At 36.2% G+C, this 18,285-nt stretch overlaps 1 protein-coding gene across 1 annotated transcript; it reads right to left on the reverse strand.

The window, feature by feature from the left end:
* Positions 1-1,494: 1,494 nt before the first annotated feature.
* On the reverse strand, positions 1,495-9,202 carry LOC123825125 (signal recognition particle 9 kDa protein-like). The gene is made up of 2 exons (XM_045848465.1): positions 9,027-9,202; positions 1,495-1,807 (listed from the first exon to the last, which is right to left on the reverse strand). Exons 1-2 carry the CDS (start codon positions 9,200-9,202, stop codon positions 1,495-1,497), a joined length of 489 nt encoding a protein of 162 aa, XP_045704421.1.
* Positions 9,203-18,285: the final 9,083 nt, after the last annotated feature.

Consider the following 18,285-nt stretch of genomic DNA (forward strand, 5'->3'; position numbering starts at 1 on the left):
AGTCCTGCTCTGTGAGATGGGCCCCTGTACAGCTGATCATGCATGGTGGCTGAAGATCAGTGATTGGTGGTCACAGCCAGCCCTTACAGCTGGTTGGCCTAGAGGTAAATCTCTCCCATTCACATGCCAACAATCAAGGCTCAACTACAAAAGGAGGGTGTACACAACCACATTGGGGAAGGGCTCACTTTGAATGCCCAGTTTGGGTGATCAGGGAGGCTGTGCCACTGATCCCTATAGAACACCTACTACATAAAAGGCATGCTATCAAGCCTGGGAAATGCAGAAGCTCCTCTTAATACATAAACAAATACATGGAGGCTGCCAAAGTAAGGAAACAAAGAAACATGTCCCAAATGAGGGAACAGAATGACACTCCAGAAAAGGAGCTAACAAAATGGAGACAAGCAATCTACAAGATGCAGATTTCAAAACACAGGTTACAGAGATCCTCAGTGAACTAGTGAGAACCTCAACAGCATGAAACAAGGATAAGTCAGAAGGGAAGGATACACTAACTAAAATGAAGAATAATTTATAGGGAGTCAACAGTAGAGTAGATGGAGCTGAGAATCAAATTAGCGATTTGGAATATAAAGAAGCAAAAAACACCCAACAGAACAGCACCAAAAAAAATGAATAAAAAGAATGAGGATAGTGTAAAAAGCCTCTGGGACAACTTCAAGTGTAACAACATTTGTATAATGGGGATGCTACAAAGAAAAGACTAAGAGCAAGAAACTGGAAACCTGTTTGAAACAATGACAGAAAACATTCCTAACCTGGTAAAGGAAATTAGACATACAAGTCCAGGATGCACAAAGAGTCCCAAACAAGATGAACTAACAGAGGCCCACACCAAGACACACCACATTGAAAATGCCAAAGGTTAAAGACAAAAATAGAATCATAAAAACAACAATGGAAAAGCAGTTAGTTACGCACAGGGGAGTTCCCATAGAAATCAGTTCAGCTGATTTCTCAGCAAAAACTTTGCAGGACAAAAGAGATTAGCATAAAATATTCAAAGTAATGAAAAACAAGAACCTTAAGAAGAAGAAGGGGAAAAAGATAAAAAATTTGAACAACAAAATTGGAGTAAACACATGTCCATATCAAGAATTGAATCTAAAAATCAAAATAAATGAGCAAGCAGAACAGAAACAGATTCATAGATGCAGAAAACATTTTGGTAGTTGCCGGATGAGAGAGGGGTTGAAGGACTGGATGAAAAAGGTGAAGGGAATAAGAGGTATAAATTGGTAGTTACCAAATAGTCATGGGGATGTAAAATGCATCATAGGGAATATAGTCAATAATATTTTAAAAACTTTGTATGGTGTCAGTGCAAGATTTATCAGAATAATCACTTAGTAAGTTATGTAATGTCTAATCACTGGGATGTACACCTAAAACTAATATAATATAATAATCTATGTCAAATGTAATTGTAAAATAAAAATTATATTTAAAAAAAGAACATCACAAGCATCTTCATTTCAAATCCAGATGGTCTGTTTCCATAGTAACACTGTAGGATTTCTTGGCTACCAAAAGTTGCATCAGTTGACCATGGAATTTCTCAATCTTCTTTACATCTTGAACCTTGTCTGGTCTATACACCAAGCAAACTAAACCATCTGTTACTTTAATACCTATAGAATGCCTATATTTGAGAACCACACTTGCTTTCATAAGGTTGGCAAGGTAGAGTTTCTTGGCTTGGAGACTGAACTTCTTGCAGGTCTGATACTGCGGGATGGTGGGCCCCTCTCCCAGCAGAACAGAAGTGGGAGGCAAGGTGAACCTGAAGTGGCCGGACCTGGTTCACTTACCTACCCACCTCCCACTACCACCCTAACCTTTTGATTTTAAAAAGCTCACAAATTAGATTCTGAAAAATTAAATGGAAGCCTGGAAATGCAATCAACTGGGTAATTTGAACAAAATCCACTTGCCTCAATGATGAGTAGTCCTCTCATCTCTTCACCACTCTTTTGGTTCTCTAGCATCAATTTCCCAGTCCATTTCATGGAAAGAAAAGAGGTATCATGCAAATATGTCCTAGACAGTAGTTGAAGGCACTTTGAATACAGTTCAGGAGATTCTTTTAGTTGCACCATCCAGTTCTGCCTAGTTCATACCCATGCCCAGGATCCCCTCTGGGCAGTGTTCCCTCTTGTTTCTGCACCCTGGAATAATGTGACAAGGTAGCTCCAATAAAACCTGGTAAAAATCTAAATGTAGCAGTTACAAAGTAGCTCCAATACCTCCCCAACAATTTAAAAAACACTTTAGGGATCATCTCTTTTGTCATTGTACCTGTTAACTTCCCCCTCTCAAAAACTACCCCCAATGACATTGGACACTAGACTTTACTCTAAGAATTTTGGAATTCTTGACTAAAAGGCATGATTAAGTACAAAAAAATATTACGATCCAAACTAATTAGAGGGAGTTATGGTCTAATTTCATTCTATGATGTGAAGCTGTGCTCAGTTGGTTTAATTGGAAACACAAATTCCATTATATTCTAAATTCAATTGCACAATTCCACAGCAAAGAATTGGGTAATCCATATAGTTCTTCAATTTTCTTGCTAAGATTCAAAGTTTTGCTTATTTTGGGTCATGAAATATGAATTATTTCAGTGAATCAACCTCTAATTTCAAGGAGATTTGAGGAACAACTCTTTAATTAGTCTTTATCGTGCTTCCTTAAACCTTGCCAGCCATCTCTCTTCAAAAGTAAATTAAACTAAGAGGAGAAAGAATCTCAATGACCTGCCATAACACAGCTGGCTACTTGACAGATAAGTCTTCATAAGATCCATCATTTAAAGAATGGCATAATTTTACTTCCAAGTACTAAGCGTGCTCAGAAAGTTATAAGGCCATGCAAAGAGAAGTGAGAGAAATAATTGTGTGTGTGAAAAGACTGTCTAGGTAAATATTTACATCTCATAATTAATGCATACACATTATTTGTCATTTATTTTAATATATTTCTGCCCTGAGAATGATTTTTTACCCAAGCAGATATTCAGCCTATCTATATCTTTAATTATTACCAATACAAGGCATACTTTTACTACTATTATATGTATTTTTTAATAATTATTATGTTTACACCCATAATTCACAAAACAAACATCTAAAAACCAGTTCTTACCAGTTCTGGGATGTTGGTTTTAAAAGTAATGTTTAGTTTCTTTTAGCCATGAGGAAACATTAGGAACAGAAAAAGACAAAGTAAATATACTGACAAATACTTCTATTCTGTGACTCATAGTAGCTAACATCATGTTCTAGCAGACACTGTGCAAAGTACTGCACATGGGTTATCTGAACTAATCCTCATAAAAACTAAGGATGCTCTATATTATCTGCATTTGATCAATGACAAAACAGAGGCTCAGAGAGGTAAAGTAATTTTCTCGAGCCTCATAGCTAGTTAGTAACTGGCCTACAGTTTAAGTATTTATCAGGACAATATGCTCAATTACCATGCTGCTTCTTTGCAGACACAGGTCTACCTGCACATGTTATACCTGTTTGCATGCTGAGACAGAGATGGTTAGCTGCCAATGTCCAATGCAAAACATTGATGTTGATATTTGTCTACACAAGAACTACATTTTTAAACCCCCTTACATCTAAGTTGAGGCTAGAATACAGACAGGTTGTTACCAAGGGAATATGGGAGAGCTGATGTCAGATCTAGCCACAAATAAACATTCTCAGATATCTGCCCTGCTCAGCTGCCATTCCATCTTCCATTTGGTGTCAACTGGGGTTGCCAGATAAAATTCAGGACATTGAGTTAAACTTGAATTTCAGAAAAACAACAAATAATGTTTCATTGTAACTACATCCCATTCAATATTTGGGACATACTTATACTTATCATGGGTGTTGACACTCAGGTTGCCAGATTTAGAGAATTGAAATACATCAAAAATATGAAAGTCCCAAATATTTGTATTACATGGGCCATGTTTATATTTAGAAGTTTGTCTTAAATTCTTTTTTGGTTTTTAAAAATGTGTTGATGGAAAAATTATCACATCTTTTAGATATAGGAGATTTTTTCATTTTCTTCTTTTTATTGTTGTTCAAGTACAGTTGTCTCCATTTTTTTCTTCCTTTCCACTACCACTTCCCCCCTGCCCCACCTATCCCCACTTCCCACCCCTGATCCTACCCCTTTGGCTTTGTTCATGGGTCCTTTATACTTGTTCCATGAATGACCCTTCCCCTTTCCCCCAGCCCCCATTATCTCCTCCCACCTTCCTCTGGTTACTGTCACTTTGTTCTCTATTTCAGTGCCTCTGGTTATACTTTGCTTGCTTCTTTGCTTTATTGATTAGGTTCCAGTTATAGGTGAGATCATATGGTCTTTGTTTTTCAAGATCTGGCTTACTTCACTTAGCATAATGTCCAGTTCCATTCATGCTGTCACAAAGGGTAGGAGCTCCTTCTTTCTTTCTGCTGCATAGAATTTCATTGTGTAAATGTACCATAGTTTTTTGATCCTCTCACTTACTGATGGGCACTTAGGTTGCTTCCAACACTTGGCTATTATAAATTGTGCTACTATGAACATTAGGATGCATAGACTCTTTTGAATTGGTGTTCCAGAATTCTTAGGGTATAATTCCAGCAGGACAATTGCTAGGTCAAAAGGAAATTCCATTTTTACTTTCTGAGGAAATTCCATACTGTCTTCCACAGTGGGAATGCACCACTCTGCATTCCCCCCAAGAGTGCACTGGGGTTCCCTTCTCTCCACAGCCTTGCCAGGACTTATTGTTCATTGATTTGGTTATGATGGTCATTCTGAGCAGTGTAAAGTGGTATCTCATTGTGGTTTTAATTCTCATCTCTCTGATGGCTAGTGATGCTGAGCATCCTTTCATATGTCTCTGGGCCCTCTATATGTCCTCCTTGGAGAAGTGTCTGTTCAAGTCCCTTACCCATTTTTTAATTGAGTTGTTTGTCTTCCTGGAGTGGAGTTGAGTGAGTCCTTTATATATTTTGGAGATCAAACCCTTAGCATTTGCAAATGTATTTTCCCTTATGGTTGGTTCTATAGTCGTTTTGCTGTCTTCTTTAGCCATGCAGAAGCTTTATATTTTGATGAGATCCCATTTGTTTATTCTTACATTTATGTCCCTTGCTCTAGGGAACATATTGGTGAAAATATTGCTGTGTGAAATATCTGAGATTTTCCTGACTATCTTCTCCTCTAGGACTTTTATCGTGTCATGACTTATATTTAAGTCTTTTATCCATCTTGAGGTTATTTTTGTGTGTGGTGTAAGTTGGTGGTCAAGTTTCATTTTTTTGCATGTAGCTGCCCAGATCACCCAACATCATTTTTTGAAGAGGCTATTTTACTCCATTTTATGCTTCTGCCCCTTTGTCAAATATTAATTGACCATAGAGACTTGGGCTTATTTCTAGCTTCTCTATTTCATTCCATTGATCTATGTATCTGTTTCTCTTCAGTACCAGACTGTTTTGATTACAGTGGCCTTGTAATATAGTATGATGTCAGGTATTGTGATTCCTCCTACTTTGTTCTTCTTTCTCAAAATTGTTGCAGGTATTTGGGGACATTTATAGTTCCATATAAATTTTTGAAATGTTTGTTCCATGTCTGTGATATATGTCATTGGTATTTTAATACAGATTACATTGAATCTGTAAATTGCTTTGGGTAGTATGGACATTTTGATGATGTTAATTCTTCCAATCCATGAACACAGTATGTACTTCCATTTATTTGTGTCCTCCTTAATTTCTTTCTTCAGTGTTGTGTAGTTTTCTGGGTACAGGTCTTTTACCTCCTTGGTTAGATTTATTCCTTGGTACTTTATTTTTCTTGTTGCTATATCAAATGGGATTTTTTTCTTGATTTCTGTTTCTGATATTTCATTGTTGGTATACAAAAATGCCTTGGATTTCTGATCATTCATATTAAGCATTTTCTCAGACAACAAGGGCCTGAAACTAGAAACCAACCTGAAGGAAAAAACTCAGAAACACTCAAATTTCATGGACATTGAATAGCATGCTATTAGCAATGAATGGGTTAAGAATGAGATCAAGGCAGAAATCAAAAAGTTTCTGGGAACAAATGAAAATGAACTCATCACAATCCAAAACTTATGGGACACAGTGAAGGCAGTCCTGAGAGAGAAGTTCATAGCAATACAGGCCTACCTGAAAAATATGGAAACACTTATATAAACAGCCTAATTTTACATCTAAAAGAACAGGGGGAACAAAAACAAATGAAGCCCTGAGCAAGCAGAAGGAAGGAAATAACCAAGATCAGAGCAGAATTAAATGACATAGAGACTAAAAGAACAATTCTAAGGACCAATAAATCCATGAGCTGGTTCTTTGAAAAAAACTAACAAAATCAACAAGCTTTTAAGGACACTCATCAAGAAAAAAAGAGAGAGGAACCAAATAAACACAATTAGAAATGAATGAGGAGAGATTACAACTGATACCACAGAAATACAAAGGATTGTAAGAAATTACTACAAAGAACTATATGCCAAGAAATTTGAAAACCTAAGTGAAATGGATAAATTTCTAGAAAAATACAATCTTCCAAAATTCAATGAAGAAGAAGCAGAAAGCCTGAACAGATCAATAACAGCTGGAAAAATTGAAGCAGTAATTAGAAAACTTCCAACATGGAAAATCCCTGGATCAAATGGTTTCACAGGAGAATTGTATAGAGCATTTAAGAAAGAGCTAACCCCTATCCTTCACAGACTATTCCAAAAAAATCCAAGAAAATGAAAGACTCCCTAACTCTTTTTCTGAAGCCACAATCATCCTAATCCTAAAACCAGACAAAGACACAACAAACAAAGAAAAGTGCAGGCCAATATCACTGATGAACATAGACGCTAAAATCCTCAACAAAATATTGGCAAACTGCATCCAGCATACATTAAAAAGAGCATACACCATGATCAAGTGGGATTCATCCCAGGGGTGCAAGGATAGTATATTTGCAAATCAGTAAGTATAATGCATCACATAAACAAAAGGAAAGACAAAAATCACATGATCATATCAATAGATGTGGAAAATGCATTTGATAAGGTACAGCACCCATTTATGATAAAAGCACTCAGCAAAGTGGGAGTAGAGGGAGCATGCCTCAACATAATAAAGGCCATATACTGGAAACTTACAGCCAACATCATACTCAATAGGCAAAAACTAAAAGCTTTCTGACTCAGGTTGCGAACAAGACAAGGGTGACTGCTTTCACCAGTTCTATTCAGCATAGCATTGGAAGTCCCAGACGCAGTGATCAAAGAAGAAAAAGAAATAAAACGCATCCAAATTGGAAAGAAGGAAGCAAAACTCTTGTTTGCAGATGATATGACAAAGTACATAGACAATCCTGTAGACCACCAAAAAACCTATTCAACCTAATAAGTGAATTTGGCAAAACAGCAGGATATAAAGTCAAATTCTAATTTAACTGCTGTATACTGGTTCACAGACTGGCCTCTGTACACTGAGAGCAAGGAGAGACTGAAGAAAGAGACATAACACTCCAGGTTGGTAGTGGTAGGTTTAATAAGCAAGGTAATTTACCAGATTTGGCTTCAGCATGACACAAAACAAGTAGATGTCTGCACCCACCCACCAGAATCTTGAAATTGATCAAGAAGCTTTAACTGGGTTCATTCATTTATGCTGTCCAGATGTTCTCAACAACACCTTGCTCTCTAAAGGAAGCGTCCTTGAAATCAGCTCCCCCTGTGAGAAGAGCAGTCAGAACAGTACCTTCCAAGAACAGGGGAGAGGGTGGGTAACCCTCTGTGCCCAGGTCTAGCTCACAGGGCAATTAGTGATTATTTCCTCTCAATGACCTCCTCCAACAGTGTCCAGTATTTTTATTTACTAAGTCTGGCAGCCCAAATGTCAGCATCTCCAGTAACATTAGAACCAGCCACATGTTGAAGGTAGCAGAGCCACCATCAACATGGTTCTGATGACTGCACCCTAAGCACCTTCTCCTTTGAGATTTATATGAATGAGAAATAAAGCTCTACTGTATTGTTAAGCCACTAAGATTTGTAAGCACAATGCAAATAGTATTAATATGACTAATTCTAATATAAGCGCCATAAATTTACCATTCAGGCCCTACAGGGAAGCAGCACAAAGAGTAAAAAATACTTTCTTTGGATTTGGAGTCACCAGCACATCCTGGGTTAGATTTCTGCTGCATCACCTCACAGCTATGTGGTTTTAATTATTAGCCTCAGTTTCTTCACTTAGAAAATGGTAAAGCCAATGATTTCCTGAGAAGACATAAAAATTAAATAAGATATATGCAAAAATGTAGAATAACATTTGACACACAATAGATTTAGTACTGGTTTTAATTATTTAATAATAAGCTAATTTTATATTTTAAATATTTATTGAGGTACAAAATAATTAATTATATACCTTTTAAAGTTATTAAAGTTTATTTTCAGCAGTCCCAGTATCCAACAGTATATGAGTGGATAAAATAGCTATAGTACATTTGCACAGTGGAGTTCTATTCACCTGTAAAAAAGAAGAAAATTTTATCCTTTGCAACACCATGAATGGACCTGGTGAGCATTATGCTAAGTGAAATAAGCCAGTCATAGAAAGAAAAATACCATCTAATTTTACTCATATGTGGAATCTAATGAACAAACTGAACTAACAAGCAAAATAGAGGCAGACTGAAAAATAGAGAACAAGCTGACTGTTCTGGGGAGGGTTAGGGGGATGGAGGAATTGAGCAAAAAAGGAAAGAATCAAGAAAGAACTCATGGACATAAACAAAAGTGTGGTAATTGTGGGAGGAGGAAGAATGGTGGAGGTAGAAGAAGTCATGGGGAGATAAATGGTGATGAAAAATAAATATTTTTAAAAGTTTATTTTATTCTTCATAATTATTTAATCTGTAAGACTTTATTTATAATTAACTAATTATTATCTCACCTTCTTTGACCTGAGTAATTGGCTTTGCTGATTTTTAAGCCAAGATCAGTCTCTTTCCTGAGGTTTCTGATTGGACTAGCACTACTAAATGGAACCAGCTTCTGCTCACAGCAGAAGCCCACCAGGCACTCTGGACAAAATCTGAAATCTGACTTTCCTCTTATTGCTGAGCACATCTCAAATTGATCAGCTCGATTTGACAGTCACTTTCATATAGAATCAGAGAATCATCAGGTCACCCTATTAAAAAGCCAGGATGCTCGCCATCAAATATCCCAGGGCTGCGACAAGCTCTCAGTACATTCAGCACCTGGCGGTGCCTAAAGCCCAAAATTTTGTCCCTCTTTCAGACTTAGCTTGCTGTCTAACAGACAAATTGAAGCCCAATTTGAAATCACTTTTTAAAAATAGTACTTGTTGAAACAACATTTTAATCAATTTTTTTACATCTTGAAGGTGATCAGAATTAAGCTATGTTTTCAGAAGTAAATTTGTTCCCATAAATCTCTTCTCCTAGAGGGAACTGAAAATGAAAGTGAATCTCTGATCTTTTACTGGTGTGGAATTTAATCATTTTGTGCCAGTTTCTAACTTCACATACAAACCATAGAAACCACCAGTTTAATGAGAGGGCGTAACCTAAAGTGTATGAGCCTTCTAAAGTTGTGGGCAAAGCTCTGTGTTTCTTCATACTTATGCTTTTCTTAGATTCCAAAGCGGATTCATAGGGTTTATTTCATTGAAAGCAATAATGACATGTTTCAATTTCTACTTTTTTAAAAAATCAATAAATAAAATAATTAACAGCATTTTGAGAGTTTTCCAGATATGATTCGACTAGTCATAGGTAACAACAGTAGTGGAGATGAAAGAGAACACCCATAATCCAGTTTCCCACAGAGCAGACTATGGGCAGCTGTCAGAGTGCATGTACTCAATAACAGTCATAGAGTTACTGTGGTTTTTAGTATTCAGCTGCTTAATTTACACCCATAATAGACTGTTGATTGTACTCAGGAAGTTAAAGGAACATTGACACTAACACCAAATTTTAAAAAGTGCATAAAACTGATAATTCTCGAATTTTACCACAAAAATGATTTTTTCCAGAATTCTAAATTGCATTCACCTGGTAAGATTTTTATAGCACCCCAAGATGTCCCCAATACTTTAAAAATAAAGTAAAGAAGATGAAATAAAGTAACAATTACCTTAAATTTTTAATTAATTGGAAATAGAGGTTACCCGTACCTATAAAGCATTACAAGAGAAGGGCTCACAAAATAGCAGGCAGAAAATTTTTGTATCTAATGACATGGAAACAAAATGCACCAAAAAATACAAAATAGAGGAATTACTTTTCATTTAAAGCACAAAATGCAAGAACTGCAAACATCAGATTTTTTTAAACATACACACACACACACACACACACACACATTTTCTTCTATTTATGTTTTAGATCTCTCCAAATAATGTGACAGGGCATTATGTCTGCCACTCGTTCTTTGGGTGGTCAGAATGGGGAGAGTTCCCATTTTTACAATTACTGGGAAGGTTCAAAACTTATTTAAAATTTTAAAATTAACCTACACTTAAATATTTATTTTATTCTAAAAATCAAACACAAGATAATATCATTTTTCATGATATTTCTTGAAAAACATTACTCTAACATAAATTTAAGTAAACAATGTATATTTCTTACTAAATACTTGTAGACCATTTACATTTAGAATGCATTAAAGATACTACAATTTTAATATTCCCATCTAAAATAAACTTTACTTATTTTATTCTACTCTATTATATAACTACTCTATCATATAGCTTTCAAAAATAATGGAATGAAATGATGAGAGTTTGTATTACCATGAAAGAAGTTGGAGTATCACAAAGGTTCACAGATGCCCAAGCTCCACTATTCGTTAGGGATGAACTACAGGATGGAGAAAACACAGTTTGCAGTGTCTCAGCTCCACCAAAGAAACTTGTATCTCTCAGAGCAAAGTATGCAAAGGTGGATTTAGAGCCAAGAGATCATCTTTGCAACTGACATAATTGGAATCCATAATTTGGAGTTTCCCAATGGGCAAAATTGTTCCATTTTCTCCAATAAATGACCTTAGTACACAGATGGTTATATTGGTCCAGGGTTGCAAGTTTCATAAGCAGATGCAGTAGAAAACAGGGGGCAAGAGAGTTGCAATTTCTGGCAAGAGAGAAATTCAAACTAGTCACCAGATAGCACAGGTCCTAAATAGATTTTTTTCTTTAATGGAGAGAAGCCAGGTGGTGAATAATAGATAGAGAGAAAGTGGAAGAACAAGAGCAGAAATATTAAGAATGAGGTATTTAGGGAGGGAGGAAATTTGGTAGTTGCGTGTACAAAATGGGATTGTGGTTGTTAGTTGTTTGAAGGTAGAGAAAGATTAATGAAAGACCCTGTGAGTGAGATGGTGAGGGGGTTTGGAGGTAAAAATCATTATATAAAGGATGTCAAGAAAACTTGGGAGTTGGAGGGATTGTCCACATACAGATTTAAAATATGCAGATAGACAGGAGTTAGTGTAGAAGGATTGCTGTAATCCAGATGTCAGAGTTCTTAATGAATTCTGTGGATTAACCAGAATACTTAGTTAAAAGGAAGACTTTGGATTTTAAATAACAAGTCCCCTGGGGAGGTAGGGGGAGATAGAGAAAGATATAGGGGGATAAAGGGTGATGGATGAAGACTTGATTTGGGGAAAAAATAAAAAAGATAGCAAGCCTTCAGTTCCAGGTTCTTCCACTTACCAGCTGAGCTTGGACAAATTACTTACTTTCTAGGTAACTTTTCCCTTATCTGTAAAATGTCACTAATAATATAATTTCATAGGGTTTGTGTGATGATTAAAGAAACATTTAAAGATCCTTGCAACTGTGAGTGAGTAGAGAAATCTGAGTTTCTCTTCTATGCCCTTTCATTTCTGCTTGCACACCTGAGCTCATTTCTTTCTTGTAATGCTTTGACAAGTGTACCAAGTAGTTATCAACACAGTCTACTAACTTTCTGCTTTCTCCTATCCCCGTGCAGTAGCAAGCTCATTGGACACACATCTGCCTTCTAAGTTAGTGCAGGACCTATCTTACTGAGTATTTTACCAAATGTATCAGATGGGTCTGCATTTTCCAGCCTCCAGTCTCAGTTCTCACTTCCCACTGATCAATTTTAAACCAATATACCTACATGTTTTAGGTGTTTTTATGGCACACCCTGCTTCTGGATGCAAATTATCTTATGGTTAGGATATTTAATGCTCCCACCAGCATTTAATGTTCTGAGAGTAGTGGGATGTGTTGGGAGAGAGGAAGGAGAAAAGAAAGAGCAAACCTGAAGAACAAGCAGAGAGGTGACACAATGGGCTTACATTCTGGGCAGGGACTGAGATATCAGGAGTGTAATTAACTAGCCTTGAGTTCCTCTTGAAGTCTGAGGACAAATGAACTTGGATGTTGAAACTGGATGGAGCTTTAGACATTGTTTGCTTTGATGGCTGAGATGTTTCACATATCAGAATTCTGGTTCCATTTCCTCTCTGCATCCTTCAATTTTTAACTTCAAAGTCAGGGTATCTGCAGCACTTCTGAGCCCAACCCAAGTTTGGATGCCCAAGCCCTTTGGACAAAGGTACAAGAATCATAGAAAAGAGGGTAAAACTGATCTCTATGAGATAAAACATAGAACTAAGTTTTATCAGAAATAATTTACTGTTTGAAAGGAAACTGAAAATCTATTCCAGAATTATGCTTTTCAGCAAAGTTTCCTAATTCTACCATAAAATATGAACACTTATTCCTTAACCTTTCAAAAATAAGAGAATTATTATCATCCCTATCATATTATCATCACCTCCATCCATTGTTTTCATGGCCATCATAATCACCATTCTCTTTCCACTCCCTTTTCATCATTAAATATTTTTTAGTGTTTACTGTCTTTAGGACATTGGGCTAGGTGGTGGGCTTGCCTAAGCACATAGGTGTAGTCTGAGAGAGAACTAGTTCCCCTAGTATACACTGCTAATGAGAAATGTTGGTAAATAGTCTTTTTTATTTTAAAGCCTTGTGTGCTCAAGAAGTGCTGACAGTAGATTTCCCCATCCAACCCCAGGGCAGACACACCATTCTATTGTTTCAAGTAACATTTCTGCATTTGTTTTAGGAGTCAGGCAACACTTTTGCCAGTTACATTAGTTTCAGGGTCACTGGAGTCACTATTAAGTTGAGCTCTCCCAAGCCCTGGCCAGTGTGGCTCAGTTAATTGGAACATCATCCCATAAACCAAAAGGTCACAGGTTCATTCCCAGTAATGGCACATGCCTGGATTGCAAGTTCAGTCCCCAGTCAGGGCACATGTAAAAAACAGTCGACTGATGTTTCTCTCTCACATCTTGCCCTTTCTTCCCCTCTCTCTAAAATCAATAGGCATGTCCTCAGGTGGGGATTTTAAAAAATAATGAAGCAAGGGAGGGAGGGAGTGGGGAAGGAAGGAAGGAAGGAAGGAAGGAAGGAAGGAAGGAGGGAAGGAAGGAAAGAAGGAAGGAAGGAAGGAGGGAAGAAAGGAAGGAAGGGAGGGAGGGAGGGAGGGAGGAAAGAATCTCCCAATCCCCCCAAAGCTATGATCAGGAGGAAGGGAGAGAAGGAGGGAGGAAAGGAGAGAGGGAGGAGGGGGGGGGGAGGATCTGATTTAATGTTTGTTCAGGAAAATAAGAGGTTGCATTCAAGTGAGAAAAGTGATTATCTTTCAAATTATGAATAAAAAGGCCCATAATTTTCCAACCCACAAATTCCTTAGAACCCAAGTATATTACCTCTTTAGAAGAATAAATATTAAATATGCACACACATCACAATTTGTGTGGCTTTGTTCAAAGAATATATAAAGCCATTTACATCATTCGTGCTAATTTAGCTTTCTTTACATTGAAACTAAATAACCAAAATCTGGTTACTTTCTATCTTTTGTCACTTCTTTCTATTTACCTGGCTTCTACCTAAAGAGACAGGGCAAGTCTCATCCCTCAGCTCTTCTAAGTCAATTATTGTGACTCCCATAAATCTGTTCTCAGAGACAAACAACACAGGTTCCTTCTACTCTCCTTGACTGATAGGACTTAGTTCTCTTGTCTGCTTTTCTCCAAAACATTCCATTTTGTTCACCTCTCAGACAAGACTGATCACAGAGCACTTGTGCAGAGTGGACTGGCATCTCAAAATCAGATACTACACTGCCAGCATTACATCCAAGGATGGTACTATTCTTTACTTCTTTTTGAAATTTTCAGTGGGAGATGTAGTTTTGCGTTGGCTGTGAAAATTGTCACCCCAGCCACTCAAAGTTCTGTGCTTGATGAGCCTGCCAGTGGCTCTCTCAGCAGTTTTCAGCTACCCCCTGTTGTTCAAAGATGCACTGCAGTATATTTAGAGTGGTGGGTTAGATCATAGAGTTTGTAGTTATGCTCTGCAAATAAAGTATTGTTGTGGCTGTTTGAACTTTCACAAAGGAATTGCTCTCCAGCTGCTCTTCTTTGCCTGAATTAATTAGCTTTGCTAAGGATGTTTAATCTCAGGAGCTCATTCTCAGAGGTATGCAGGATTAGTCTCTACAGTGTTGTTACATCTCATACATTAGGTCAGAATTTTATTGTTTGGGGCTGTTGCAAGATTCAGAAAATAAAATAGATACAGAGTATGATTTTGGGAGAAAAGATGATAAAAGTCAAATACAAAAATCTTTGTCTACAACTGAATTAGTAGGCAACAATACACAAACCAGCAAGATGATATATTTGACCAATATCTCACCACATCACTTTAACTATATAAAAAATAAACGACTAATGTTTATTTACTGCTTTTTAGTTCCAAAGGCTATTTTAAGTGCATTTATATCTATCATCTCATTTAATTATTGGAATAACACTATTGGATGATGATTATTATCTGCAATTTTCAGGTGAGGAAATGGAAGCCCAGAGAACTTGAAAATGTGCCCTGTGTTGCACAGCTAGTGAGTAAAAGAATTAAACTTTGAGCCAAGCTGTGTTACACCCACACCACTATCATCTCCTGGTTCCCATTAGTTCTAATCAAAGGCACCCTGGGTGAAAATACCACTGATAAGAAGCATGGGAAGTGTGTGAAAACAGACTTCAAAGATGGCTAGCAGGAGTGTCAGCTGGCATCAGCTTTCCTAGAGTAATTCGGCACTCTCTGTCAAAAGCATTGAAGCATACACGTTCAGCAAGTTCAGTTGAGACAATGTCAATAGTAGCAAAAAAATAAAAATTACCAGCTGCTCAACATAAGGGAATTGGTATATAAATGACAGTACATCATATAGTGAGATTATTATACAATCATTAAGAAGTATGATTTAGATGTCTATTAACATAAAAAGTATAGATAAGATTTACTGAAAATGCATATGCATTACAAAACAGAATCTAGGATATGATATTACTTAGAAACATGTACACATATTTTTACACATATACATATTTATTTTGAAATTTCAGAATGATGTAGACTAAAATGATATCAAAACATCTCTCCATGGTTACATCAACAGTTGTTTTGTCATTAGAATCACCTATATTTTTTTTACTTTTATACTCAATGTGTATTTTTATTAAGGAAATAATAAAAGTTTTAATTCCTATGTTTAATGATAGTTTTAAAAATAATGACTAATTAGCACTGGCTGGTGTGGCTCAGTGGATTGAGTGCCAGCCAGTGAACCAAAGGGTCACCAGTTCCATTTCCAGGCAGGCCACATGCCTGTGTTGCAGGTCAGGTCCCCAGTGGGGGGCGCGTGAAAGGCAACCACACATTGATGTTTCTCTCCCTCTCTTTCTCCCTCCCTTCCCCTCTTTCTAAAAATAAATAAAGTCTTTTAAAAAAATAATAATGACTAATTAGATGCATCCGATCTCAAATAAAAAGAGTCCAAAACAGGATAATGTGATCTCATGTTTGTAAAAATCTGAATCATTTATATTAATATTATATTACATATAAGAATATACAATAAATTCACCATTATCTCTGAGTAGCAGGATTAAGGATAATTTTTTTTTTCATTTTACTTGTCTGTATCTTTACTTGTATGCTGCTTATATAATTAAAATAGTTATTCAAAGTGCCTATTATTAATGATAAATATTAGTGAACTGTATGAAAATAAAGTTCAAAAATTGCATAAACACAGCATTAAAAAGTACCAATGTTCAAAATGGGTTAAACAACTATAAATTGTTAATTCTCTCCTAGCACTCAGAGACTCGCCCACTGTTACGTCCAAGGAAGAAGATTAAAACTATAGAATTAACACAACTTGAAATGATGCAGATTTTAACAGCAACCCTGAAATGTCCTTAATGCACAACACACAAGGAAAACCATCAATTTGCTTGTTTCTGAGACAGTTTTAAAATAGCAAATATACAACCTTATAGCTTTGTTATCATGTGAAAGAGATACATTCAATAATAGCCTTAATATTTACTAAATGCAGCTTCCTTCAGATTGTTATGACATAAAAATTAAGCTTTTCAATCAAATATTTAAAAACTGCATATTATACATTTGTGTCATGATAATTCCATGTTACACATGTAAGAAACTCATCAAAATAAGGAGTTATAACATATTAAAATACAGACTCTAATTAAATACCAGTATAGTTCATTATATTTCTTCCAATAGTTCTATACTAAATTGATGAACAGAAGGCAGAAACAAGAAGATCTAAATGTAAGCTGAATAAAACTTGTAAAAGGGAAAAAATTTGCTGTCAGAGAATAAGAAAGACTAGACTTTAAGGTTAAATAACAAACAAGAAACACTAATACAGAATCAGAGAGTTTTGACAAATTATGGCAATTACTCTAGGAAGAAAAGAAATACATGAGATAATTAAAAATATTTAACAATAATAATTAGAAATTCAGTGTTACTTGAGTCTCATTTTATTCTAATAAAATACATAGCAAAACTGTCTACTTTAAGCATGAGAAATATAATAGCAAACAATGAAAACACTGAAAATGCAGAGTAGAGGACAATTCTAAGAGAATGGACTTTGAATTTTCTCCGGGTTAGAAGGTACAATCAATACTCTCTCCAATCATTTGTTTAAATGATTAAAGAGTCACCGTAATATGCCCAGATACTAAATGCTTCACTTGCCTATGATCAGTGTGTGTCCTTGCCAGAAAACAGATCACTTCCAAAAATAATGAGTAAGTGGGACCAACAGAGGCTGACCTGAGCAAAATTTTGTTGCTTTATAAACAAAGAAAAGAAAGGCTTTGGTAATATATGTTTTCAAGTCAAAGCTTTCATTTCCCCACAAAGAAACAATGTTATGGTTTAGGGATACAAGTCATATAGAACATAACAGTGCCTCTAGACCAGAATGGTGACCTGACCTGGGCATTATAAAGAAAAACCTGATAAAACAGATCCACTGACATAAAATAAATGCCACAAAAGAGAACACTCAAGTTTAATGTCCTTAACTACAAAAGATTGAACTCTTTATGTACCAAGTTAAGTACCTCAATACAAATCTTTGTTTAAACACACAAGAGGATTATTTTTGTGTGAAAAGGTCTATTGTATTTTTTGTCATACAGGGTCCAGCATAAATAACTCCCCTTTTTATTACAAAATCTTTTATTACAAAATCGTAAGCATGTATTCTGTAACATAACAATATCACACTCAAGCATACCATATGACATTTTAGTGAAGTGTTCAAGTTAAAGCTATAAATTATTACACCCATATTATTACCCTACCAACTACACTCAAGCAGGTGTTACTTTTCCCAGACCCTGTATAATTTAACTGATTATCTGTTTCATCAGCTAGCTTTAGCATAGAAATGTAACTAACTACATTAAGAGGCAATCACAGGGTCAGTTCAGACAGAGGCCTGTTCTATCCTCTGACAGTCAGCCATACCATAAAGGTTGAAGGACACCAAGCCCCCCCGCAAAGTTTCCCTTCAATATGTCCACCATTAGAATTGCTCCATAGAACTAAGTCATTATCCTGTCAAATGCCCTTATTAAATGGAACTGGGAGACAGGTGAAGCATTCATCAGTTAAAGTTGCATTCAGCACAAGTACCAGATGCCTAACTCGCCTGACAGGAATTTATTTATTTCATGCCACAAGTCTTGGAGGTATGAGCTTACATGTCACTGAG

Source organism: Phyllostomus hastatus, unplaced genomic scaffold, assembly GCF_019186645.2.
Source record: "Phyllostomus hastatus isolate PE091 unplaced genomic scaffold, TTU_PhHast_1.1 phas_contig_62, whole genome shotgun sequence".
NCBI lineage: Eukaryota > Metazoa > Chordata > Mammalia > Chiroptera > Phyllostomidae > Phyllostomus > Phyllostomus hastatus.

Excerpts from the sequence above, each read along its gene's own strand:
- LOC123825125 (XM_045848465.1), bottom strand. The coding sequence starts at position 9,202 with ATGTGCTCAGCAATAAGAGGAAAGTCAGATTTCAGATTTTGTCCAGAG. Across the intron at positions 1,808-9,026 it reads AATTACTCAGGTCAAAGAAG|GTTCACCTTGCCTCCCACTT; the intron begins GTGAGATAATAA and ends CGGCCACTTCAG.